At 51.6% G+C, this 25,675-nt stretch overlaps 1 protein-coding gene across 6 annotated transcripts in view; it reads right to left on the minus strand.

Annotated features, from left to right (window-relative positions):
- MAP4 (microtubule associated protein 4) overlaps positions 1-25,675 on the minus strand; it is a 116,875-nt gene that overhangs the window by 44,566 nt on the left and 46,634 nt on the right. For all 6 annotated transcript variants that reach the window (XM_039387355.1, XM_039387357.1, XM_039387358.1 and 3 more), the window contains 8 exons: positions 20,583-20,714; positions 17,058-17,168; positions 16,246-16,374; positions 15,638-15,712; positions 14,596-14,724; positions 11,703-12,545; positions 11,191-11,334; positions 10,292-10,441 (listed from right to left, as the gene is read on the minus strand). In XM_039387355.1, coding sequence (XP_039243289.1) covers positions 10,292-10,441; positions 11,191-11,334; positions 11,703-12,545; positions 14,596-14,724; positions 15,638-15,712; positions 16,246-16,374; positions 17,058-17,168; positions 20,583-20,714 — 1,713 coding nt within the window. The remainder of the gene's footprint in view (positions 1-10,291; positions 10,442-11,190; positions 11,335-11,702; positions 12,546-14,595; positions 14,725-15,637; positions 15,713-16,245; positions 16,375-17,057; positions 17,169-20,582; positions 20,715-25,675) is intronic.

Genomic DNA, 25,675 nt, shown 5'->3' on the forward strand with positions numbered 1-25,675 from the left:
CTGGGCACGAGACCATCCAGCTGGAGAGAAACCAAGTGTGGATGTAAAATAGCACCAAACCAACTGGGAAAACATCTGGGCATGTGCAGTGGGACACAGCTGGGCTGGGCAACCCTCAAATGAACGTCCTCGGGGCCGTGGGACACGACAAGGAGGGTGGGTTAGATGGGAGATTGGGAAGGAATTCCTGGCTGGGAGGGTGGGGAGGCCCTGGCACAGGTTGCCCAGAGAAGCTGTGGCTGCCCCTGGATCCCTGGTATGTCCAAGGCCAGGTTGGACGGGGCTTGGAGCAACCTGGGCTGGTGGAAGGTGTCCCTGCCCATGGCAGGGGTGGCACTGGAAGGGCTTTAAGGTCCCTTCCAACCCAAACCATTACATGAATCTGTTGGATCAGTGCAAACAGGCCTCTGAGCACCTGGAATCAGTGAGCTGCAGCTCTGGAAAAACATCCTGTGAGCTCAGTTTGGGTACAGAAGCAACACCTCAACCAAACCTTCTGCTGAAGCTGAACCAAGCACACCCAGGAGGGCCAAAGGCAGGGGGAGAGCTGGGAATGGCAGAGTTCTCCTCCCAGACACATCACACACCGAGGGAACTGCCTGCTGACACCCTTTGGGCTTCAGTTCTCTCACACACCTAACTGGGACAATTAACAGGTCTTTAATTAACGAGCAGGCCGAAATGTGATGACATTCCTACCATTTCCAAAGCACTGCTAAAGCACCTCTGTTCCTGTGAGGTGCTGGGTGATGATCTCAGGTCAGAGCCTGCAGTTCCACCTTGTTCAGTGTTCACTCAGCCAAGTGATTCCCATCAGAATAACCCAATTACAGTTTGGGGTCCCCCAGGAGAACTCCAGACATGATGTGAATGAAAGGGTGCTGTGGGAATGCTGAACCCACTTAAAATAAAGGAAAACAGTCAGGAAAAGAAAGTATTTAGAGCAAGGGCTTTGTTGTGGCTGTAAAAGAAAAGCAAATCCTGTCATTAAACGGGGATGGGGATTTCTTGCTTTTAAATGTATTTTATTTACACACAAGGGATCCAGATGTTGAGAGATCTGCCCTGTACTCCAGAGGGGGACTGTGGCAATGGGCATGGGATGGGATGGATGGGAGATCCAGGAAAAGAGGGCTCTAAGGATGAGGTGACCACTTCAACAGGCCCCTCCAGCCCAGATGTGGGGGGATATCTCAGGACTAGAGCCCAGGGAGCTGTGCAGTGAGCTCTGTGCCCAGAGCCTCCGGCCCCGGAGCGTGGCCGCCACAGACACGAGATGCCCCTGGCTGAACAGATTACACAAATCAAAATCCATAAGAGGATACAGCCCCCAAAACACTGAAACAAATTGATTTCTTTTTTTAAAATGGACTATTCTCTAAGGACAGATTGGAGGAAAAAAAATATCTTTTGCCAGGCTCCATGTGGAAGTACAGACTGGGGAGCAGAGGAGAGGGATGGCGGCAGCACAGCGGAACCACACGGTCCAACCCTGGCTGAGGGAGAACCTTCCACCATCTCCTCCCTTAAACATCCCTCACTCCCAGCCCTGCACTGGCCAAGGCACCTGATGGGAAGTACAGAATTTAGGACCCTGCTTTTTACCTATCATTCCCAATTTTAGTTATAATTCACACAAAGGCAGCGGAAAGGTTCAGCCACGCTGAAGGCTGACAATGTCTGCCATGTTTTGTTTATCTTCCCAGCTGCCTCCTGACAGGAAAAGGTAAAAAACAATTTTCCAGAAGATGCTGGGGCAGTTCCTACAATGGCAACAACAAAAATGAGACGCTGAAATAAATCCCAAAGAGGGATAAGGGATTAAAATTCAAATTGCATGATCAGCCTTTTAGCCAAGGTTTCTCAACTTTAAACTGCAAAGCCAAAAATAGAAAAAAATAAAATTACAGAAGTGTGCAAGGCCTGATTTAGAGAAGATGGATCCAACTTCTGTCAGGGAGAGGAATCTGCAGCATCACAGTTGCCATGGCTCCCAAGGGACATCACAATGCTGGGACCTATTTTAACAGCACACACAGGAGCTGACGTGCTCAGGAAAGTGTCCTGTTATTGCAGAACACACATGTGGGCCATGGGAGCCTGGCTAAAGGGATTTCATTACTGAACTTCAGCAGGGGATCCTCCAAAGTGCTTTAATCTGGGAGCACATCACTGGCTGCCCACCAGGGGAAAGAAAAATGGCTTCAGAACCTGAAGGGAGATGACAAGAAAGATGGAAAGGGACAAGGGGGTGGAGGCACAGGACAAGGGGGAATGGCTTCCCACTGCCAGAGGGCAGGGTTAGGTGGGATGCTGGGCAGGAATTCCTGGCTGGGAGAGTGGGGAGGCCCTGGCACAGGTTGCCCAGAGAAGCTGTGGCTGCCCCTGGATCCCTGGAAGTGTCCAAGGCCAGGTTGGAGCAACCTGGGCTGGTGGAAGGTGTCCCTGCCCATGGCAGGGGGTGGCACTGGAGGGGCTCTGAGGTCCCTTCCAGCCCAAACCATTCTATGAGGATTCTATCAGGTGCCAAGTATGAGCTCCAAGTCCTGCCTGGCAAATCTGGGTGAGTGTTGGCCAAGTTCTGGCAACTGCCCAAAATGTAAAACCTCTGAGCATCCAAGGGTTACCACAACAGGAGGACAAACAGACAGGCACAGAGACACCTGGACCTTAACAACGACCTCCTGGATCTCTGTAGCTCTGCCCAGGGCAGTGGTGGAATCACCATCCCTGGAAGAGGTTGGATGTGGCACTTGGGAATGGGGTTTAGTGGTGGCCTTGGCAGTGCTGGGGTTAATGGTCAGACTCAATCTTTGAGGTCTTTTCCAACCTTAACAATTCCATGATTCTCTGTCAGTAAACAAGCACATTCATCATGGTCATGAATCCCAACACCTTTCCCCTCACTGATCTCTGGTTTAACTCGGGTGCAGCTGATGTGTGAACTCCCTGCTCCCCCCTCAGTCCCAGCCCAAGGCCCTTCCACACCACTTGTGCCAACTGAGGGATTCAGGACGGGTTTTGCTGTCATTTTGCAACTCACTGAGCAGCTGCTCCGTGGGGAGCTGGGCAGGGATGGAAATGGAGACAAAAGCCTCGCTGATGTGTCTGCATTTCAGGCCTTGGCAGGGGCTGCCCAGGGAGGTTTGCAGTGCCCAGCCCTGGAGGTGTCCCAGGAAGGCCTGGCCGTGGCACTCAGTGCTCTGGGCTGGGGACAAGGTGGGGATGGGGCACAGGGGGGATCCACGGGCTGGGAGGGCTTTTCCAACCCCAGGGATTCTGTGGATGGCAAAGCACCTTAAACTGCTGTGGGAACACAGCAACAAACAGTTCCAGAACAAGCTCAGTCACCCCAGGACACCCCAACAATCCCCCCTGTCCCTCAGAGCGTTGTCCAAGCCCTCCTGGAGCTCTGGCAGCCTTGGGGCCATGCCCACTGCCCTGGGGAGCCTGGGCAGTGCCCACCACCCTCTGGGTGGATTCAGAGCTGGTCATTCTGAGCTCCTCTCAAAAAACCCAACCAACCAACTGTTGAATCTACACAGTGTTGAAAGGATGAAGGCAGCAGAATCTTATCAAAGCCCTGTGCAAACTCACGTCAGGGCAACTCTCAGGGGCAAAGTGTGGAGCAACTTACTCACACATTGCCACCTGAACCAGGAATCCTTCAACCCTTCAACCCTTCAATCCTTCAATTGGTGTTACCTGAGTGAGATGCTCAAGAGGAGTGTTCCTTTCTGCCTGGATCTGCCACTAAAATCCTGCTCCCTTGAATACAGCAGGGAGCAAAGGGGAACAAGAACTCCTGGCACACAATGGAAAGGCTCTGAAGAAATGTTGTTTTTTGTAAAAGATGCTGCCTTCAGCTCTGCCTTTATGTTGTTGCATCATGCACCAAAGAGCATCACTTCTGCAGGCACAAGTTCATGCAGAGAACACCACTTCCACGAAAATAGAACTACTTCAGGTTATGCAACACTCATTAAAATTACAGAACCTCTCAAAAACCTGAGCAGCGTGTTAAGGCACTCGGGAGCTCTGGTTGGGTGAGTTAGTGGCTGCCTCATGCAAACTGGCAGCAAGAAACTCCGCAGGAGCAGGAGCAAACTTTTCATGCCTGATGACAAGGCAAAAACCAAGAGCACCTGAGGGCAGGGATCAACCTCCCGACCACCTCGGCAGAGCGGAACTCACAGAGGTGCCAGCTCCTTCTGAGGAAGGGTTGGAATCAGCAGAAGCACCGGAATAGTTTTGATTTCCCCTCTATCCACATTACATCCTCCATTTCAAAATTTCTACGAGCTTCACTTCAATTCTCTGAAACTCATTCCATCTCGTTTCCTGGGAGCACAGGGACCTGGTTCCCTGGGGAACAGCGAGGAGATGCTGAACCAGCCCCTCCAAAGTCTCCACAGAGAGAGAAAATCTTAAAATTTACCTCAGCCCCACCACTGTTTTGTTACAGCTGCTTCAGAAAAGAGTTTTACTCCAGAAGGAAACCCGTTCTGCAGATGAAGTGGTTCAGGGCAGCTCAAGCCAAAGCCAAGAACCAGCTGCAGGAGGAGCAGCTGGTTGCAGTTAGTCAGAGGCAGGACAAACCAACCCAGCACCTCGACAGCGACCCAGAACATTCCCTGCCACTGGAACACTCCGGCCCTGCCTGCAGTGGCACATGGAGCTGCTCAGGGACCACAGGGGAAGGTCCCTTTGTGGCCCGGGTGGCAAGAACCCAAGGTGCCGTGACAGCCAAAAGTGCCGGGTTACTGGAATAGCCCCAACAGATGTAAAACTAAGCGGGAATGAGTTCTGGAAGTCAGCCCGAGCTGCCGGGCCTCTGGAGTTTGGGAATCAGCTCTGTGAGACAGGCAAGCAGCACCAGGAGCCCCTCCAGAGCAGCCACAACCCCCGCCATGCCGCGCTCGCCGGATTAACGGTGCCGGGGTCATGCCAAGGCACTGACAAACAGCAAGGCCTGGATTAATCCTGCTGGGAGCTCGGGGGGCAAACACACACCTTTGTCTGGCCGGGGCCGGGGCGCTCCAGGGGCTCGGGGCTGCCTGGGCACGGCTCTGTCGGGAGCTGACCTGGCCGGCGGCGCCGGCACCCCCCGGCTCTTGGTGGGTCTCATGTAGCCTTTGAGCTGCTCTGCTGCTTTTACTCGCTCTTTCTTCGCCTCCTGCACAGCTTTTTGTTCACACCCTTCTTCTTTTCCTTTGGTTGTGTCTTGAGATTCCTTGTCTTTATGCACGTCTTGAGATTCTTCTTCTTTATTCGTGTCCTGAGATTCCTTTTCTTTAGTTGTGCTTTGAGATTCCTTTTCTTTGGTTGCGTCTTGAGTTTCTTTGGTTGCGTCTTGAGTTTCTTTTTCTTTGGTTGTTTCTTGAGATTCCTTTTCTTTGGTTGTGTCTTGAGTTTCTTCTTCTTTATTCGTGTCTTGAGATTTCTTTTCTTTAGTTTTTTCCTGGTATTCCTTTTCTTCAGTTGTGTCATGAGTTTCTTTTTCTTTGGTGGCGTCTCGAGATTTCTTTTCTTTAGTTGTGTCTTGGGATTCCCTTTCTTTGGTTGTGTCTTGAGGTTTATCTACCTCAGACTTCAACACCGGAGCCTCCTTCAGGTGTGCCTTGCCACCAAGAGCATCCCCCTCCTCTGCAGGCTGAGAGGGACCTTTTTTATTCTCTTTAGGACTGATCTGGGTTGTTTGGGCAGCTGTCACATTTAAATGAGCAGCCTCAGCTTCAGCCACACTCCCTGGCTGTTTGAGTGAGCTCTTCTCACTCCTCTTGCCTCCACCCAGCTCAGCCCCTCCAGCTTTATTCTCCAAGGAAGCCTTGTCAGTGTTGTGCTTTTTATCAGTGGTTTTTACTTCTTTATCATCCACCTTTTCCACAGGAGAAGGGTGAACTCCATCCTCCTTTGACTGAACATGCTGTCTGGCTGCAGGAGCCAATGCAAGTGGTTTCCCTGCCCCACTGCCACCCTGGGAACCAGCCTCTCTGCTCTGCCCACCTTTCTTTGAAGCCTCTTCTCCGGGTTCTTGGTGTCCCAGATGGATGGGCTGCTCACAACCTTCCTGGGTCTGTAACTCCTCCTTAGCACCAGCTCCGGGCTCTTTGCTGCTTTTCTCTGCCAGTGCTTCAGGAGCAGGAGCAGGAGGAGCAGGGGAAGGAAGCCCCCCACTCCCTGCACCCCCAACTCTCTGCTTTGGGAAGCCAGAGGAAGCATCTCCTTCATTCCCAGGGCCAGTTACTGTGCTCTCAGCCAAGGATTGGAGGTCACTTCCTTTATTATTCCAAAGCTTTTGAGGGCCAGTGGGGAAGTTTTTAATATTTCTGTTTTCATCTACAAAATCCGTGTCTTCCATCCCATATTCCAGCTGGGATCCCAGGGCAGGCAGTGCTTCACCCCTGTCTGGTTCTGTCTCTGGAAGAACGGGCTGCTTGGAGGCACTTCTGGTCTTTTTACTGCTCCCATCATAACCCCTCTTTTTAGACCTCTCAGTAACCAGGCCCAAAGTGGGATCTGCCACTGCTGGGTGCTCTGGGGTAGGATTTCTGTCCCTGCTGGAAGGACTGGGACCTTCAGGTTTGTCCCTTATCTCTGTGTCCCGAGGAGGGCTCGTCCCTGCTCCTGCCTTCTGCTCCAGCACAAACGGCTGCTGAGGCTCAGGCTCCAGCTTTTTGTGTTTCTCTTTGCTCCCTGTGTGTGATTTCTGTGGTTCCAGAGGCAAAGCAGGAGCCTGTCCTTTGGCAGGAATGCTGAGGTCATCCAGCAGAGCCTCTGGAGTCCCGGAACCAGCCCCTTTGCCCTTCTCAGACTGAGTTTGGTTAACATTTCCCACTGCAGGGACGTCACCTGGACCCAGCTCAGGACTATTTTCAGCCTTTTTGCCTTTCACATCTCTCGTTTTACTCTTGGTCTCGTCCATCCCCACTTCCCTGGTGGGACTGTGTGTCCCAGCCCTGTGCTCTGGGAGAGGCTGGGATCTACCTGGATCCTTCCCTGTATTCATGGGCCAAGTTTCTTTAGCACTGCCTGTTCCTGGCTCTGATGTCTCCACCTTATGACCTGAAAGAACTGGCTGATGAGAGGCTCTCCTACTGCCACCCTGGATTTCAGGCTTGTCCAGCACCTCTGCCAGATTCCCTCTTTCCAAACCAGACACCTCCTTATCCAAGGTCGTTTCCTTCCTGCTTCCAGCCACCTTCTCCTGGCCCGTGTCCCCCCCAGCCCCCAGGACAGCTGCCTGCCCCAAAGTCTTGTCAGGCTGTTTCCTTTTCCCATCACTGCTCCTCTTCCTGGGTTTCTCTGCCTCCCGTGTCCCACTGGAGCTGAGCCCAAGGGATCCCTCGGCAGCACCTCTGGCCTCTCTGCCTTTTTCACCCAAATCCACCTCTTCTGTCTGGCTGATGGTGTCACCCAGGGCAGGACGTTTGGCTTCCTCTCTCCTGCTCTCCAGCAGCAAAGGTTGGGCTAAAGCCCCCAAATCAGCTTTTTCATCTTTCCCAGTGTTTTCTTTCATCTCCCCTGGCACCACCTCAGTTGGCCTTTGCATTTTAGTTCTATCCTCCTGCAAACACCCAGCAGTGACACAACCCCCCTCTCTGCCCTTATCACTGACTTCCTTAGCTTTATTGGACAGCTCAGGAAAACCACTTGGGTCCATCTTATTCTCAAGGAAAGGCTGCTGGAAAAAACCTCTTTCCCCTCTTTTACTCCTTCCATCGCTGCCCCTTTTTTTGGGCTTGTCTGCAGGCCAGGCCTGGGCAGAGCTGCCTGGGGGGTGTCCCCTGGCAGGGAAACCTTGGTCTCTGTCGGGATAAGCTGTTTCTTTCCCGGCCTCATCCACCTTCCCTCCCTCAGGGGCTCTGCTCCCATCCTCTGAGAGCATCATGTGCTCAGGGAAGCTTTTCATCCTTTTGCCCTTCCCTTCCCCGCGCTTTTTTCTGGGCCTGTCCATCCCGTGTGCCAAAGCGGGGTCTTTGCCAGCCTGCTGCTCTGAAGCACCAAACCCTTTCCCTTTGTTTTGATCCGGGGAAGCTGCTGCCACCCCCCTGCCCAGTGCCTCGGCAGGGCTGGGATGTTTGGGAGCATCGGGAACACCGTTGGCCTTCCCATCCCGTGGAGCAGGAGCCTCCTCAGGCTTTGGGGAAGCCAAGGGTGCAAGAGGCCCTTTAGCAGCTTCTCTTGGGGTCTTCAGTCCTCCCTCTGGCACTGGTTTAGTCTCACCAGCTGTCTTTGGCTCTGCAGGAACTTTGTCCTCCAGCCCAGCCTCTCTGAGGGATTCATTCCCAACCCCTTTGCTTTTTTCCCAGCTTTTCTTTGCTGCTGCTTCCAGAGCCCCACGGGAAGGCTGATGGACAGTGTCACTGAGGGTTTCCTGACTGGCAGATGTGGTTTTAGGCTCCTTGTTTTTATCAGGAAGGAGCAATTCCAAAGGTTTGCTCTGTAAGGGAGTTTCTGCTTTGCTCACATTGACCAGGTCAGCACGTCTGGGCTCCTTATCCTCCCTCTTCTCCTTTTTGTCAGGAAAATCCCTTTCCAGAGGCTCGGTGGGCGCCTTTGCTGGGACAGATTCCCCCACCTTAGTCCTGCCCACCTGCTCCAAGGGAACCTCTTTGCTCTTGCCTTCACATTCCAGCATCCAGCCTTCACCTCTCCTTCCCTCTGTTTCCGTGACATCCCCAGGCCTGGCATCCAGCACTCGGGGTTTCTGGGCCTGCTGTCCTGGTGCTGGCACCGAGGAGGCATTTTGCTCATCCAGGGCATGACTCCCAGCTGTTATTTTAGCATCCTTTGGCACATCCAGAGCTCTGCTTGCAGAGGCAGCTCCCGGCATTCCGGGACACACCCCCGGACCCTGCAGTGCGACACCAAAGGGAGAATTCCCGGGAGCTCCGGGGGCTGTTCCATTTTCATCCCAGAACTCCATCGCTCTCGGCAGCTGGTTTCTCCTTTGTTTGGGTTTCTTTTTCTTTTTCTTCACCACGGCACCTTCCAAATCCCACTTTTCCCGGGGTGGGTCCCCGTAGCTCTCCACGAAGCCCGAGGGGCCATGGGCTGCCTTTCTGGGTGGGACCCTCCTGCGAGGGGAGGCTCCAGCACCACATCCGAGCTCCACTACGGGGTCAGGGCTCTTCTGCTCTGGGAGACCTACTGGCTGTTCCTCTGGCACAGCTGTGAGAGGCACTGGGGCAGCTTTTGCTCCGCCAAACCCGCGGTCGCTGGATTTGGGAGCTTGCCTGACTTGTGCAGTGGGAAGACCTGGAATACAGAAGCCTCCTCAAACATCAAAGCCACTATTTGCTCGCTAAGAAAATAATAAATATACTATTTATGTGACTTTAGCCATCCCAAACAGTCACGTGGGCTGGATTTCCAGCACTGATACCACACTAAAGGCACCTCGGTAGGGCTGGGGGAGACATTTACCCCCAAAACCTACTTAATTACTTCCAATACGTGGTCAATGCCCTTTAAAAATAAGTCCTGCCAGAAGCTCTTACCCCACCAAAAAGCACCAGTTCCTGTAAGGACATGCTACGGCTCTTTAAAAATGCATTAAGGATCCATTTTGTCTGAGCAAGACAAGATTAAGAGAGAGACTTTTTATATCTCCAGCTGGCATCCTTCCAGACTGGGAAAACAGAAGTTTAGTGGAAAGATTGGAAGAGATGGAGGGGATGAGAGCCAAGCTTCCCCCAGCACCAGGGTGGGAGCAGTGGGAGGCAGAACCTGTGTCCCAAAGTCACCTGCTGTGTCCCTTCAGGGCTCCCTCAGCTCCAAAGCCACTGAGTTTTAGAGAGCATCAGTCATTTGTCACTTAGCCCTGGCCCACAAATCCACCTCCACGACCAGTGTGGCACCACCAGCTCCTGGAGAGGCAGGAAAACAATGACACCTTCCCTTGGCAGTTACACAACTCAATTTGGAACTCCTCACTGGGAATACTGCAGCAAGGATTGACGGTCCTTTTAACACCCAAATAAAAAGCCAGTGGTGATGGCAAAGATATGGTGAGCTTTTCATCCTCCAGCAGAGCAGCTGTGAGCCAGTCCCAGTGAGAAAGTACTTGGAGCACACAGACTGGGGGGTTCAGTTGGAAATGGAGGGGAAAAGAGTCTTTCAGAGGGCAGGGACCAGAGGGAAGTGCAAGGCCAGCACCAGGAATTCAGAAAACCACACCAAAGAGACTCCTGCTTGCTCAGGTGGCCCCACAGCCAGGAGGGAAGGGGGAGCAGTTCAGAGAGGAGACAATTTCCATGGAAAAACGGAATCACTATCCCTGTCCTACCTGTGGGCTCTGGCAGGGCCTCTCCTTGCTGAGGTTCCACGTGGTTGTGCTCAGGCTCCTCCTTCTGTGCCTCCACAACCACAGCAGGGACAGACTTTTCTGGAAGGTCTTTATTTTCTAGTGCAACGTCTTCTTTTGCTTCTGCTGGAGCTGGAACATGAAAAACAGGGACAGTTCAGGGAGGCTGCAGATAAAGACAGGCCCTTGGGAAGGGGACAGGGCTACTTTTATGTTTAATAGGAATGAAGCTTCTGAGACGTGGTTTTCTACCATATCTCCTCACAAACCGATTTTAGGCAGCAATTTTATATTTTGCAAGACATGCCAAGGTGGAGGCAAAACACGAAGCAGAGACTGTTTCAGGCTTAAGCACAGGGTGTTTGTTTGGGTTTTTTCCCTCTTTGTAATCATCCTAATTCAGACTGTCCCAGATTCCCACTGGAATTCAGATCCAGAACAAACTCCATTATCAGTCTGGAGTCCCTGGCTAATGCTGAGCACCTTGAATTCATCTCTACCTCACAGTATATTCCTGCAGACACCACACCAGCCCTTGCTACGTGTAATTACACCAAAGTTCCATTTATAAGCCATAATTACATGGGGGAACAGTTCTCCCTGTAATTAATTTTATTCAAACTCTAAATAGGAAGGAAGATGATGACAGACAGTGGTACAACAACCACGGATGAGGAAGAAAAAGACAAGTTATATGAAGGTAACTTCAAATGTTAAGGTTAACATGGATTTATAACAGCCCTTGGTCAGCACACACGAAAAACCTGCTTGAAATTCAACTTTTGTTGCATTTTCTTTGCTAAGGGCAAAGAGAAGCAGTGCCTGTGGTGGGGCAGAAGGAGCTGGTGACCCAGTTTTGTCCTGGGCTTTGCATTTCCCACCTGCTGGTTCTGGAAGGTGGTTGGTTTGCCCGGGAAGGGGCTCCTTGGAGGGGCTGGGAGGGGGTTTGGTGTCCTTGGTGTCCTCTAAATGATCCACACGAGCTTCTGGGACTTTGGATTCTTGGTCCACCTTTGCCGTTGCTTCTGCAAAGAATAAAAAAAAAAAAATTCACATTTTAAATTTAGATCGAACGAGATAAAAACCACTTCCTCTCTTAATTCTTATTTTCCACAAGAACAGGGATGAGCCAGCATGCCTCTGTGGCTGCCCAAAAAACAGAGAGCACTGCTGAGAATGCCCAGGGAAAACAATCAAAACCATCGAGAAATTCTAGCTCTGTGTTTTCTCACGGAGAGCCCCCGGGAAGCACCTCCTGTGTCCCCTGAGAGCAGCACTGAGCTCTCCCCAAGGGCTTTTAGGCCAAGCAAACCAACCCCTGGACGTGATGGTTGTCAGGGGCTTTTCCAACCTCAATTATCCCGTCACTCTGGGATTTCAGGCACAGACTCACCTGCAGGAGACGTGTCCAAGGGAGACTTGTCTTGCTGAAGGGCAGACCCAGATGTCACCAGCTCTCCAGGCACAGCAATTTTGGGGTCAGCTGCAGGGGCAGCTCCAGAATCCAGGGTGGGAAGAGGCTTGGCTTCTGCTGCAGGAGCAAACTCAGAATCCATGGCATGGTGGTGGTTGACTTCTGCTGCTGGGGCAAACTCAGAGCCCATAACATGGTCAGATTTATTATCTGCTGCTGGAGCAAATCCCAAATCCACGGCATGGTGATGGTTGACTTCTGCTGCTGGGGCAAACTCAGAATCCATGGTGTGGTTAGGTTTATTATCTGCTGCCGGGGCAAACCCCAAATCCATGGCATGGTGGGATTCCACACCTGCTGCTGGGGCAAACCCCAAATCCAAGGCATGGTGGGATGGAGCATCTGCTGCCGGGGCAAATCCCAAATCCAAGGCATGTGGAGGTTCTGCATCTGCTGCTGGGGCAAATCCCAAATCCATGGCATAGTGGGATTCCATACCTTCTGCTGGGGCAAATCCCAAATCCATGGCATGGTGGGATTCCACAGCTGCTGCTGGGGCAAACCCCAAATCCATGGCATGGTGGGATGGAGCATCTGCCGTGGGGGAGAAGCCAAGGTCTGTCCCCGGGCTGGATTTGTCATTGACAGCTTTGGGAGACTTGGCTTCAGGGGCAGGAGAAAACCCAACATCCATGGCCTGGAAAGGGTTGGCTGCTGCTGAAGGTGCAAATCCAGCATCCAGAGCTTGGGCAGGGCTGGTGCCTCCTGCATGGACAGAGCCAGCTTTTTCTGCAGGAACGGGCGTGGCCTCGGGGGCTGCACCTGCCAGGGACACACAGGGCACAGAATCCATGGGAGTGCAGATGGAAACACCTGACCCTGTGCTGTATGACTTTGTGCCTCTCCCCTTGTCCTTCAGCATCCCCTGCTGCCCCCTCAGCCCAGGGCACCCCAGCTGTCCCCGTGTTCCTGTCCCCCGAGTGCTCCTCCTGCCCCACGCTGGTGCCCCGGGCTGCAGGGACATCCCTCTGCTCCCAACACCCAGCAGCCAGACAGGGACTCGCTGGGTTTGAAACCTCTCTGGTGCCACGGAGCTGCTGGATCCAGTGCCAGGAACACATTCCAGCAGAATATGGACAGGAATCACAGCCAGGGGGGTTGCAGAGAATCCCAGAATGGTTCGGAAGGGACCATAAAGCCCATCCAGTGTCACCCCTGCCATGGGCAGGGACACCTTTCACTAGCCCAGGCTGCTCCAACCTGGCCTTGGACACTTCCAGGGATCCAGGGGTAGCCACAGCTTCTCTGGGCAACCTGTTTTTCCCTCTATAAGCAGGACACAGAAAATGCAGAATCACCTTTATGAGCCCAGCTGGGAATTCCAACAGCGGAAAAAGTCCCGGGACACTCCAAAGCCACACAGGGTTCATTTTAAACATGGTCTGTGCTGTCAGGGGGTGGTTTGGTGCTGCAGCTTAAGGCACTCCTGACACAACAGTCATCCTGTGAATTCCCAAATCCCTCCATTCCTTCCTGACCAAATTGGCCTCGTTCATTTTCCACACAGTACCTCCCAAGACACTGAGCTGGTAATTCCAAACCAACATTTGTCACTTCACAGCACAATCAAACCTCCGTATTTAAGCTCCCGTTTTTATAAAATCCCCTTAAAGGAGGTTTTTTCAGTCGGTTTTTATTAAATACTTCTCTTCTAGAGGCAGCTCTGTATAAATTATTGGTGCCAGGAGCACTGGATTTCTCTTCTGCAGCTCCTAATTCCCACAGCCCCAAGCTCTGCCCATCCTCCATGTCCTGCAGCACCATGACCTGAACATCTCCCACCTACTGCTGAGGAGATGCTACACAAAAATAAAATTTCTACTGATTTTTTTTTTTTGAGTCACATCTAAAAATATCCTCCCCAACCAATGGAAAATGTATTAAATCTAAGTAAGATACTTAAACTGAAGTCAGAAACAGATAGGAAAAATGGAAAAAATGCCTTTTAAAATGGTCCTTAAGAATCCATTTAGATAAAATGACTATTAGGTACTTAAACTGAAGAAGGAAAGAAATAAGAAAAATGGAAAAGGCCTCTTTTAAAATGGTATTTAAGGATCCATTTAGACAAAAGGAGTATTTCAGTGAAGCAAACCAAGAAGATCCATCATGCACCACCCTCATTTGGGTTTGCCTTTGCTGTGGTTGAAGTGACACCACGATCTTCTCCAAAATAAAATTTCAAGATTGTGATTTTACAGATGGATAAGACTGTAAATAAACAGGTCTTAAAAGCAGTATGGACGTTCCCTGGTGGATGAGGGGAATTAGTGGAATAAAGCATCAGGAAATGGGACAACAACTGGTACCACAGGTCTGATGCTCTGCACAAATACCTTAAAAACCCTTTGTTTTAAAGAGAGTCTTTAACACAGACAGGCCTGGAGGTATTTCTGTACAGATCAGGCTCATGGCAGATGTGGCACTTGGGGACATGGTTTAGTGGTGGCCTTGGCAGTGCTGGGGAACAGCTGGACTCAATCCTAGAGAGCTTTTCCAACCCCAATTCCGTGATTCCACGTTGTAATCACGCTCTTGACACACCTTAGCATTTTCCTGGAGCTCAAATCTGGAGACAGTAAGGGATCATTAAACCAGTTCCTGGACTGGGGACACGGGAGTTGACCAGTCCAGCAGAGTTGCTGCTCCTCCCCAACACTCCCCAGGGATCCCAAACCTTCAGCCCCAGCAGGATTCCTTAATCCCTCGCTGACTTTCCCTCAGAAGAGGCAATTCCACGTCTTCCCACCCTCACAGCCTGCTCTCAAGGGACCCAAGCCCAGCCCCAACCTTGAGGCTGGAGGGACTTTACCTTTTGGTCCGTGGGCAGCTCCGGGCTCTCCCGGGAATGCTGAGCCTGCAGCAGGAGCAGAGCCGGGGGGCACGGCCGGGGGGCTCTCGGGCAAACTCGCCTTTATTGCTTCTGTGGTTACAGGGGGCACTGGGAGACACAACCAAGGGGGGTGAGCACCTGGAAAGCTCTCAGAGAACAGGTTCCTCTCCTGGGATGTGAGTCCCCCTCCCAGGCACTGCCTGCAGCCACCCCGGGGAGTGAACCCCTCCCTCCAGCCTCCCCCTCAGGGCAGAGAAAACCAGAATCGCCTTTTGTTGTCCATCCTCAGGAAATCAATCTGTGCAACACCCAGGAAACACACCCAAAGCCTGAGGGAAGTAACACAGCTGAGGAGTGTTGTGCTACAAAGCCTCCCAGATCCACCCCGAGCCCCAGGTGGAGCCACCAGCTCCAGAAACACCAGGACTGGTGTTAAACTATTCTCTTCTCAGTTTCTTCATTAAATCAGCAATTAAAACCTCCATTAGGGATCAAATTTTGTAACACAGATGTATCCCCAATAGAACAACATCTCAGTGGAGCTCCAAGGATTTAAGTGTGACCAGAAACTTAATCACAAAATCCCAGACTGGTTTGGGTTGGAAGGGACCTTAAAGCTCACCCAGTGCCACCCCTGCCATGGGCAGGGACACCTTCCACCAGCCCAGGTTGCTCCAAGCCCCATCCAGCCTGGCCTTGGACACTCCCAGGGATCCAGGGGCAGCCACAGCTTCTCTGGGCAACCTGTGCCAGGGTCTCCCCACCCTCCCAGCCAGGAATTCCTTCCCAGCCTCCCACCTAACCCCGCTCTCTTTCAGTCTGAAGTCATTCCCAGTTTCTCAAACCCGCATTTCCATCCCAAACTGATGTGAGAAGCAGGAACAGTGTTCTCCTTGCTCAGCTCCCGCTCGGCTCCGTTACAGCCTCGTGTTCCTTGAGAAGGCAGACAGGCAGAGAAGCTGCTTCTGCTGCTCAGAAAGATCTTTACAGCTCCTGCAGGTGAAGCCAAAACCGTTCCTACCTGGTGGCTCAACAAAGAAAGAGGCATCTGGTCCCTTCATGTCCTGCTGAGCTCCCATCCAATATTCTTCAGGACCTGTGGAAAACAAGAACACTCAGTCCAGCCCCAGAAGTGCTTTTACTTTTCCAGCTGAAGGCCTTGACTCTGCTGCTCTGAGAGTTCATTCTCGAGTGATGTTTCAGCTCCCTCTAAGAAAGGTCCCAGGAATCCTGTTCTTCCCCAATTATTGCCAGTGAAAGCTCCCATCAGGGAAGGGTTACAAGCACTGACCCAAAAGAGGAGCTTCTTTCCTCGACTCTTCTGGGCAAGTGGCTCTGAGTGGCCCTGCAAGAGCAGGGGGGGTTGGAAAAGTCTCCTTCCAACCTCAGCTGCTGTGGGATCTCCTCCTGTGGAATCCCAGCACGGTCTGGGTTGGAAGGGACCCTCCTCACCCCACCCTCAGCACATCCCCCTGCACCAACCACTGCCAGTGCCACCAGGAGACTTTCCAACCTCCACTCGTTTTAGGCATCAGCTCCCCCTCCAAGACTCTTCCCGACCCCCAAACTCAGATTTTCCAGCTGCAAACCCTCCAAACCCCCCCAGACACCCCAACACCTGCTCCTCACCTGCTTTGTCCTGCAGGAATTCTGTGCTTGAATCCAGGCCCATGAAGGCTGACGGGTCCAGAGCCTCTGCAGGGGAATACATGGGCCCCAAGAAAGGCTGGTCAGGTACCATCACAGGGCCGTGTGGGGCTGAGGAAACAAAGCCCTTTTGTTAATCACCAGCCCTCTTCACTTTTTTCAATCTACTTTATTTATTAATTTATGTTTATTTTAACTTTATTTATTATATCTTAACTTCAAAAATAATTTTTGTTAAAATAAATTTCATTAAACTATTAAAATTAATGTTTATTAAAATAATTGTTTATTAAAATAAATATTTTAACGTTTAAAATAAAATACTTTATTTACTGAATTATTTCCTTTATTTATTAATGACTCCTCTCCTAAATTTCAAGTCTACACAACACTTGGACCTTTCTGCTCACAAGCACTTCAGTTCAAGTTCGTATCAAATCTGTTGTTTCAGCTTTACAAACCATAAATTCTGTATTCATGTGGAACTTTTTAACAAGGTGTAAGACAGTAAACACAGGCAAATTACTTCCCTTTGGCTTTCTGCTTCTGCTGCCATGAATTCCTGCTATTAATCACTTAATAATCCAATATTAATAAAATAATCCAATAGCTCAAAACCCCCAAGACCACCCTGTGGAAACAGTTGGTGTGTATTTGGGTTTTAGACACGAAAATCAGAGCAGGAGAAAAGGCCTGTGAACTTAAGACCTTAATAATTTGCTGTATATATATGACAGTCAACAGAGAAAACTCCCCAGCTTGGCCAGGAGGGAGAAATGCCGGGAGGAACTCACTGAGGACGTCTCTGGGAGCCTCCCCGTGGCCCGGGAACAGCGGCACGCTCCTCACGTCAGCAGGGAAGGACAGATCCGGCAGGTTCTCCCCTCTGTGCATGTTGAAGGGGTCTGAGGAGACACAGCGAGGTCGGTGTCACCACCCAGGGGGAGGACACGGCCCAGAGGAACATCAGAACAGGAGCTGAAGGTGCTCCTGAGCCCCCACTGCACCCCCAGGGAAAGCTGCTCTCGGGGTCGGTTACCAGGGGCAAACTCCTCCGTAATTCCAACTTCCACCCACCAGGGACAGTTCTCAGGCTGCTTCCCAGGGAAAGCTGACTGACATTTAGGTCCTGGCTGTTCAGGGAGAACCTCCTCCTCCTCTCCAGGAGGAATCCTCTGCTTGTGTCCTGATGGACACATCCAGTCCACGTGAGTAAGGAATGACAGCTGAGCTCGGCTCAGTTAAATCCAGAGCAGACCAAGGGAAGGAGTGGAACCCACGAGCTCTCCCAGCCAGGAGCTGTATCCCAGTAGGGACTGGGTGATGGGCCAGTATTTTAACCAAGATACAAGGCAGAGGGGAAAGGAACAGTGTCCCAGGCAGACTGCTCCATCCCTGGAAGTGTCCAAGGCAAGGCGGGGCAGAGCTTGGAGCTACATGGAATAGGAGATGTTTAAGGTTCCTGTCATCCCCGCCCTCTGGCACTGGGAAGCCATTCCCTGTGTCCTGTCCCTCCATCCCTTGTCCCCAGTCCCTCTCCAGCTCTCCTGGAGCCCCTTCAGGCCCTGCCAGGGGCTCTCAGCTCTCCCTGGAGCCTTCTCTTCTCCAGGGGAACCCCCCCAGCTCTCCCAGCCTGGCTCCAGAGCAGAGGGGCTCCAGCCCTGGCAGCATCTCCGGGGCCTCCTCTGGACTCTCTCCAGCAGCTCCACGTCCTCCTGCTGCTGTTCCCAGGGCTGGGGCAGCTCTGCAGGGGGGTCTCAGCTGAGGGGGCAGAGGGGCAGAATCCCCCCTGCCCTGCTGAGGGCTCAGCCCAGGCTGTGGGTTCACACCTGTACCTGGGATACAGCCCTTCCTGGGCCAGGAATGGGGGATTCCTGGCACACCTGCCTGGCCTGTGCCAGGTGCCCATGGCACTTCTCTGGACAGGCACAGCCTCTCAGAGGTGAGGGACATTTCCCAAACTCTGTCACATGTTGTGTCACCCAAGAGCCAAAGGACTCCCCGTTCACCAAACTCCTGTCACAGCCCATTTCCAGACACTGCCCAGATTTCTCCCAGGTGCCCAATTAACAGGGATTCAGTTGAAGGCTGTTGCTCATTTTCATGCCAGATGTGCTTCCTGCAGGGCCAACAGCCCAGCTTCAGGTGTTCCCATGCCCACAGTGCTCTGAGATGTCAAAATCAGGTGAGCTGAGGGAATTAGAAACCTGTCAGACCATTTGAGGTGCCAAGACAACATCTTCCCCCAGAGCAACGTGGAGAATATCTTAAATTCAAGCTGTTTACATCAGTGTTGCCAGGACTAAACAACTGCCCTTTTTCCATTTAAAAAAACAACCCCAAAAAACAAGGGAAAAAAAACCCCCAAAAACCAAAACCAAAACCAAATAAAATCATCATGACTGAAACCAATTTAAAAACTAAAAGAGATGCTGCTGTTTTTCCCTCTTTGTCCAGCAGTTGGATGATGTGGGAAAAATGGGCAGCTCGGATTAAACCCTGTCTCTGCTCCAGAGGGAAAAAGGGGAGAAGTGGAAGAACGTTTTGGTTGCAGGATGCTCTAAGGACATGAAACCTAAAGAAATGTGGTTTCATGCAACAAATAACTCACAAATTCACATTATTCAGGCCACAAGATCACTGGGTGATGGGCCAGGTATGTAAATTGTTCCTAATCAACAGCTTTGACATCTGGCTCTTGAGCATAACAACATCAGCATCCCACTCCTGCAGCCACAAAGAGACAGGAGGGAAAACCCCACAAATTAGTGGCTCTTCTGTTCCAGTTCTTCCATGAATCATTCCCTGCCCTTGTAAAAATACATCATTTCTTCACAGAATCTCTTAGTAAATCCACGATTCAGACCATGCATTAAGCAGGTCCACAGTACTCAAAAATATATTAACCCCAGAAGTTCCATGCTGTGTCTTTGCCCTGTGATACCCTGGGCAGCACCCCCACTTCTCAGCTGCTCCAGGAGCAATTTCCCACAAGCCTTCTCGAAAGGGAGAGAAAATTGAGGGGATGTTGCTGGGTGAAAGTGTCTCTTTTGGTAGGGTTATACAAGGTTCACCATCTAATTTTCAGGAGAGTCAGCAGCCCCAGAGGCTCGGGAACAGCCCGACCTGCATTGCAGAGTAGCGACATGACAGCTGGAACCAGCCCTGCCCAGAGCCAGGGGGGCTGGAGTGCAGAGGCAGGGACTGGGAGAGGTTTGCACTGACCTCCACAGCTCCCAGGAGAGGTTAAACAGCGGGAGTCAACCAAAAACTGCTCTTGTCGTACAATTATAGGATCATTAGGGGTGGAAAAGCCCTCCCAGCCCGTGGATCCCCCCTGTGCCCCATCCCCACCTTGTCCCCCAGCCCAGAGCACTGAGTGCCACGGCCAGGCCTTCCTGGGACACCTCCAGGGCTGGGCACTCCAAACCTCCCTGGGCAGCCCCTGCCAAGGCCTCACCACCCTTTCCAGCGACAAATTCCTCCTGATGTCCAGCCTGACCCTCCCCTGGCACAGCCTGAGGCCGTTCCCTCTCCTGTCCCTTGTTCCCTGGGAGCAGAGCCCGACCCCCTCCAGTTCCCCCCTCCTGTCAGGGGGTTGCAGAGCCAGAAGGTCCCCCCTGAGCCTCCTTTTCTCCAGGCTGAGCCCCCCCAGCTCCCTCAGCTGCTCCTGCTGCTCCAGCCCCTTCCCAGCTCCCTTCCCTTCCCTGCACACTCTCCAGCCCCTCAATGTCCTGTACTGGAGACCCCAGAACTGCCCCCAGGGCTGGAGGTGCCTCAGCAGTGCCAGCACAGGGACAGGCCCTGCCCTGTGTCACCCCATGGCTGGTACAAACCAGGGGCCATTGGCCTCTTGCCCCCCTGGGCACACCTGGGCTCATGTCCAGCCTCTGTCACCAGCACCCTCAGGTCATTTCCCAGCTTTCCAGCCCCTCTGCCCAGTCTGGAGTGTTCCATGGGGTTCTTGAGGCCCAAGTGCAGGACCCAGACTTGGCCTTGTTGGCCCTCACCCCGTTGGCCTCAGCTCATCAATCCCATGGATCCAGCCTGTCCAGATCCCTCTGCAGAGCCTTCCTGCCCTCCAGCAGATCCACAATCCCACCCTGGTGTCCTCTGCAAACTGCCTGAGGGTGCCCTCGACGCCCTCGTTCAGATCATCAGCAAAGACCTCAACCAGGGCTGGGCCCAGCGCTGAGCCCTGGGGACACCACGAGGCACCGGAGGGGGGGAAGGCAAGAGAGAAGCCGCTGTGGGGGTGGAGACCAGCCCTGCACCACATCCCACAGCCCCTGAAATCAGGGATGCTGTGGATTCCCTACCAGCCATCTCCAGGGGCTTGAACACGGGCTGCGGGTCGAAGCGCAGCTCCCGCTCGTCCGGCGCCCAGGAGTCGTTGCGGTCGAGGAACTCCTTGTAAGACAGCTTTTCATCCATGATTTCTCCTGGGAACACTGAAAGGGGAGGAGAAAGAGACACAGTCAAAACACTGAAATGCTTGGAGCAGATTACTGGACGGTGTGACGTTCGGAGGCCGACAGGGAACGGGAACAGGGAGTCAAACCAGAGACCGGAACAGTCATTTATTACTGCTCTGATCCAGCTCTTCAAAGGTAAGAAACAGGATGATGGGAATTCTGTGTGTTCATACATGTGTAAGATCAGGAAGGGACTCACACTGAAGTGCAGAACTATTCAAAATCCTTCTGTTGTGCAAAAGAAAGAAAACCTTAAGCCCTAAAGCTTTAAATTGGACAAACTCAGTGGAAAGGCTCAAAACTAACACCCAGACCAGTGGCTTTTTAGCTTAGTTTTCATTTTAAGGAAACCTGAATTTTTCAACTCTTCTCTGGACAACCTTAGAGTTTCCAACTGATTCCAGTTTCTTCTGGAAAGAAACACAAAAATATTGACCCCAACTCCTTCTCTCATCCCCTAAAACAACATTCTCTGCTCTTTAGCCAATAAATCTTTTAATGCTTTTAATATTTTTACATTCACTTAGGCTAACAGTACCTTGAGCTCAGGAGAGGAAATTCAGAATGTGCCTCAAAAGAATATCCCTGGAGATGACCCTTAATTCAGTGCAAAACTGGCTAATTAAATAGAAGTTAATAAAAGCAACCCCAATGTTAACACAGAGAGGGACCAGAAGGGAAGAATTAATTAAAAACACGATGCTGGTGTATAAAAGCAACAACCTGGTACCAGGTAGGTAAAAACAGCAAAGTGGGCAGAGATTCAATGAGACTCTAAACATTCTAATAACAACAACGAAGTGATTGAGAAAGACTAAGATGGAAAAATGCCTTTTGTGTTTCCCTGATAAAATAAGGCAATGCCACCAGCACAAATCAATCAGCGGGAACAGCAATTTGCTCAGAGATTTTGTTCTCAGAAGAGCAGGAGGAGTTTCTAACTCCATGAAGTTAGAAACACATCAGAAGCTGTGATTAACACCTGATTTATTTCCAGTTAAAGCCTGGAGGCCCAGGCCCCCCGTTGTCCCTGGGGGCTGGGGCCCTGCAGGGTCAGAGGCGTGTGGCTGCGTGTCCCTGTTTGAGCTGATGACAGAAATACACTTTAGCTGGGACTTCCCAGATAATCCCCAGGAAAGCAGAAGAATTAATGAGCTTTAACTCCCTTTGAGGCATCACATGAAGGGCTGGGCGGGTTCAGTGGTGTCACCAGGGTTCAGCTCTCAGCAGCTCGGTGCCCTCACGGGGGGCAGGACACGGGCTCCTCTTCCAGCTTTGAACTGGGGTGTCCCACAACAACCACCCCACAAGGGACACGCTGGGAAAATGCTTTTTCACCACTGAAATTCAAAATATGGGGAGTGCCACCTGCCAGGTGTGGCACTGACACGCCACGAGATGGGCACTGGCTGTGGGGAGAAATACCACAGATAAGTGATATCAGGGAATGAACCCGGGAATGGTTTGGGTTGGAAGGGACCTTAAATCCCATCCAGCTCCAAGCCCTTGCCATGGGCAGGGACACTTCCCTCTAAAGGAATGTTATGCCCTAACAGAAGTTCACAATTGTAGATGAGATCCTATAAAGACTCTGATCCAGCTAAACACAAACAAAATGTGTTCTATTTTTATGCTTATACGCCCTCGGAGAGCCAGGGATTGGGAATTCAAAGGGCAATTCCAGTAAACACAAGATCTCCTGCTCCTTGGCTTCCAGGTAAACAGGACCCAGTGAAAGCACTGAAGCCCTGCCCTTGAACAAATGCAGTTCTGCCCATCCCAGGGGTTATCCCTCCCCCCTGAGAGCCCCCCAAGCAGTGGGCCCTGGCACGGGGACGCTGCTTTGCTGCCAGTGCCTTTCAGCTTTCATTCTGCTCCATGGCTCCATTTGCCATGGTTCACTTCAGCAGGAGGAGACAGAAGGTTCCCTGGCCAGGCTCTCCATCAGCTCTGCCTCCTCCATGGGATAAAGGACGGGGGGACACATGGACCCCCTGTGTCCCATGGAAAATCCAGCCCAGGGAATGCTGCCCAAGCCCCCAGTCCTGGAGTAGCTGAAAGGCTGATAATTCAAGCAGGAAATATTTTACTAATATTTTATTTTATAATATAATACGATTTTTATACCATTTTATTTTATTTACGTCTGCAAAGTGCTTTGAAGATAAAGTGTCACTACATGTGTCAAGAGACATTATTATTATTTACGATTATCTGTGGTGCAGAACAGCAAGGGATTTAATTAGATTGTACTGGAAATTCCTCCAGACAGGAGCCTGTCATTTGTGTGTCTATAAAACTCTATTTAAAGAAAAAAAAAAAAAAAAAGAGAGACACTGAAAGTCCTTGACAGTGCGAGGAAGAGCCTGGGAGCAGTTAAAAACATTCGACAAGAACTTCTTCAAAGCTGATTTTTGGATTAGACCCACACTAAGGCTGAGCAGCTGTAGAGCACACATTGCTTGAATTCTAAATATTTTAAATAAATCTGTTTGTTAGACCACAAAAACACATTGGCACAGTGCCATGATTAGAGATCTCCCCTAAAATGAGGGTGGTAAAGGTAAAGCAGAAGTCAAACCTCGCCCCTGGTTTTGCTTCAGTGGACAGGTTGTGGTCATGCCTTTAAACGAGGAGGGGAACCTCCCTCAAGCCCACGCTGGGCTGGAGGAGGAATGAACAGGAGCCAGAGTTGTACAGGGAAATATTTACGTGTGGCATTGGATGAGACCAAGCTGAGCAACACCACTGCTGTTTTGGAAGCCTCAGCTCCAGCAAAGCCCCAAAATCCGGACCAAAGCTGGTTCAGGAGCAGCTGGGAGCTGACTCCAAGTCCTTCAAAGTCTAAACCAAAGACCTGCATGTTCCTCAGACAACATTTTCATAACAGGTGCTAATTAAAAACCCAACCCAAGCACTGCTTCCCAGCAATCCCAACGTAAGGAGGGATCCAGAGAGCTCTGGAAGGGGCCGAGAGGCCGGAGACAGGCCAGGAGCAGGGAGAGGAACAAACATCCCTTCCCTGCAGCCAGTGCCAGGATAACCCCAGAGAACAAAGATTGCTGAGTCTGAATAAACATTAGCAAAACCCCCCTTGCTATTCCCAAAATGTTTTCCAAGTTCTTTGCCCTACAGCCATAAAGCAGACACTTCCAGCTCATTCGTCGTCCCAACCCCATCCCAATATTCAGCTCCTCCTTCTCAAGCTTGGAACATGAGAAACGTGATCCCAAGGGCTCAGAAAAGAGGATTTCTCAGTTCCAGCCCCGGCCCTGCAGCCCCTCCCAAAACACACGTTCTGCCTCCGATCTCCCAACAAAAGACACAAAAGCAACAAAAAGGAGAAGCCAAAGTCTTACAGGGACCAATCCTGAAAGTGCCCGTTAATGTGTGCCAGCAGCAGATCATGCACTCGACACAAAATGCAAATCTGACAGATCCCACAAACCTGTAAAGCAATTTTAGTGAGTATTAAAGCTCAGTGGCAGCTGAAAATCCGGTTACGAGCGCTGATAATATAAACCAGGGTAGGATTAGAGCTTACAAAGTCTTGCTTAAAGGAAAAAACACCATTAACAACGTACTTACAGAGCAAACTTGCTTCTGACAGGAAAAATAAGGCTCCCATGCAAGTAGCACCTTCCCTGCACCGATCCCAGGGCAGGTTCCCAAAGAGAGCAGGAGGTTCAGCGGAGCTGCTGACGGCGGGATTCGTTTGTGTTCTCAGCCCTCTGCAAAGATCAGCACGGCCACAACCCCCGGGGCAGGGCTCAGCCAGCCCAGAGAGCCCTCCTGGCCACCCACCCCGGGGCCCTGCTGGGCTGGGGGCTCTGGCAGGAGCAAAGCCCCGTGCCCGAGCAAAGCCCCGTGCCCGGCGTCCCGCAGGACATCCCCCAGGGAATGTCCAGCCAGGAGCTCTCCCAGGAGGGGATTACAGGGTAAAGCCTTTTCGCTGCAGGAGATGCTAATCTTGGGAGGTCACCGGCCAGACCTCCAGAGGGAGGTTAAGTATCCTCCAAATTAATGAGTGTGCAGCCAGGAGAGGCCCCTGCCAGCAACCAGGGAAGAGAGAGGCTTAAGGGCTCCATTCCCACATGGATCTCCAGGGGAATTTGCCCGGATCTCGCCACTGCTCCGGGTCTTACAGGGATGCCAAGAGGCCTTGCTGGAACCACCACCCAAGAGCAACAGTGTTATCAGCTGGCAGAGCAGGTCAGGACAATAAACTCCCATCAATCCCAATGGGAATGAAAGTCCACACACACACACCTCTCTCTGCAGGGTGTGGCATCTGCTACCTTGAAAAGGAGCTTCAGAATCAGGGAATTCCAGAATGGTTTGGGTTGGAAGGGACCTGAAAACTCACCCAGTGCCACCCCCTGCCATGGGCAGGGACACATTCCACCAGCCCAGGTTGCTCCAACCTGACCTTGGACACTTCCAGGGATCCAGGGGCAGCCACAGCTTCTCTGGAAAATCCATTCCAGGGCCTCACCACCCTCCCAGCCAAGAATTCCTTCCCAAAATCCCATCTAGCCCTGCCCTCTGGCAGTGGGAAGCCATTCTCTGTGTCCTGTCCCTCCATCCCTTGTCCCCAGTCCCAGCAACGAGAAGCAAATTAAAATCCAGCACCGAGCTGGATGGGAAAATGAAGATGAGGAATCTATTACAGGTCATCAGGAAGCTGCAGGGCATTTCAGACGGATGCTGACAGCTCAAGAAGGGTTTTCTTGCCCTCCTTCTGAAATTCCACGCTGTTACATAATCCGGAATGCTAAAAGAGCTCCGTGCCTACGACTGTCAGAACCGCTGTCTCCAAACTCAGGAGACGCAAAGTCAGGAACTTGAAAGTTCAACACAAGGTTCATGTTTTGCCTTTTACAAAAAGCTGCAAGGAAAAAAAAAAAAATTGCAGTTGTTACAGTTTCCTGTCCAGC

The sequence above is a fragment of the Pipra filicauda genome, unplaced genomic scaffold (assembly GCF_003945595.2).
Source record: "Pipra filicauda isolate LSUMZ 115617 unplaced genomic scaffold, ASM394559v2 scaffold556_size476704_pilon, whole genome shotgun sequence".
NCBI classification, from domain to species: domain Eukaryota; kingdom Metazoa; phylum Chordata; class Aves; order Passeriformes; family Pipridae; genus Pipra; species Pipra filicauda.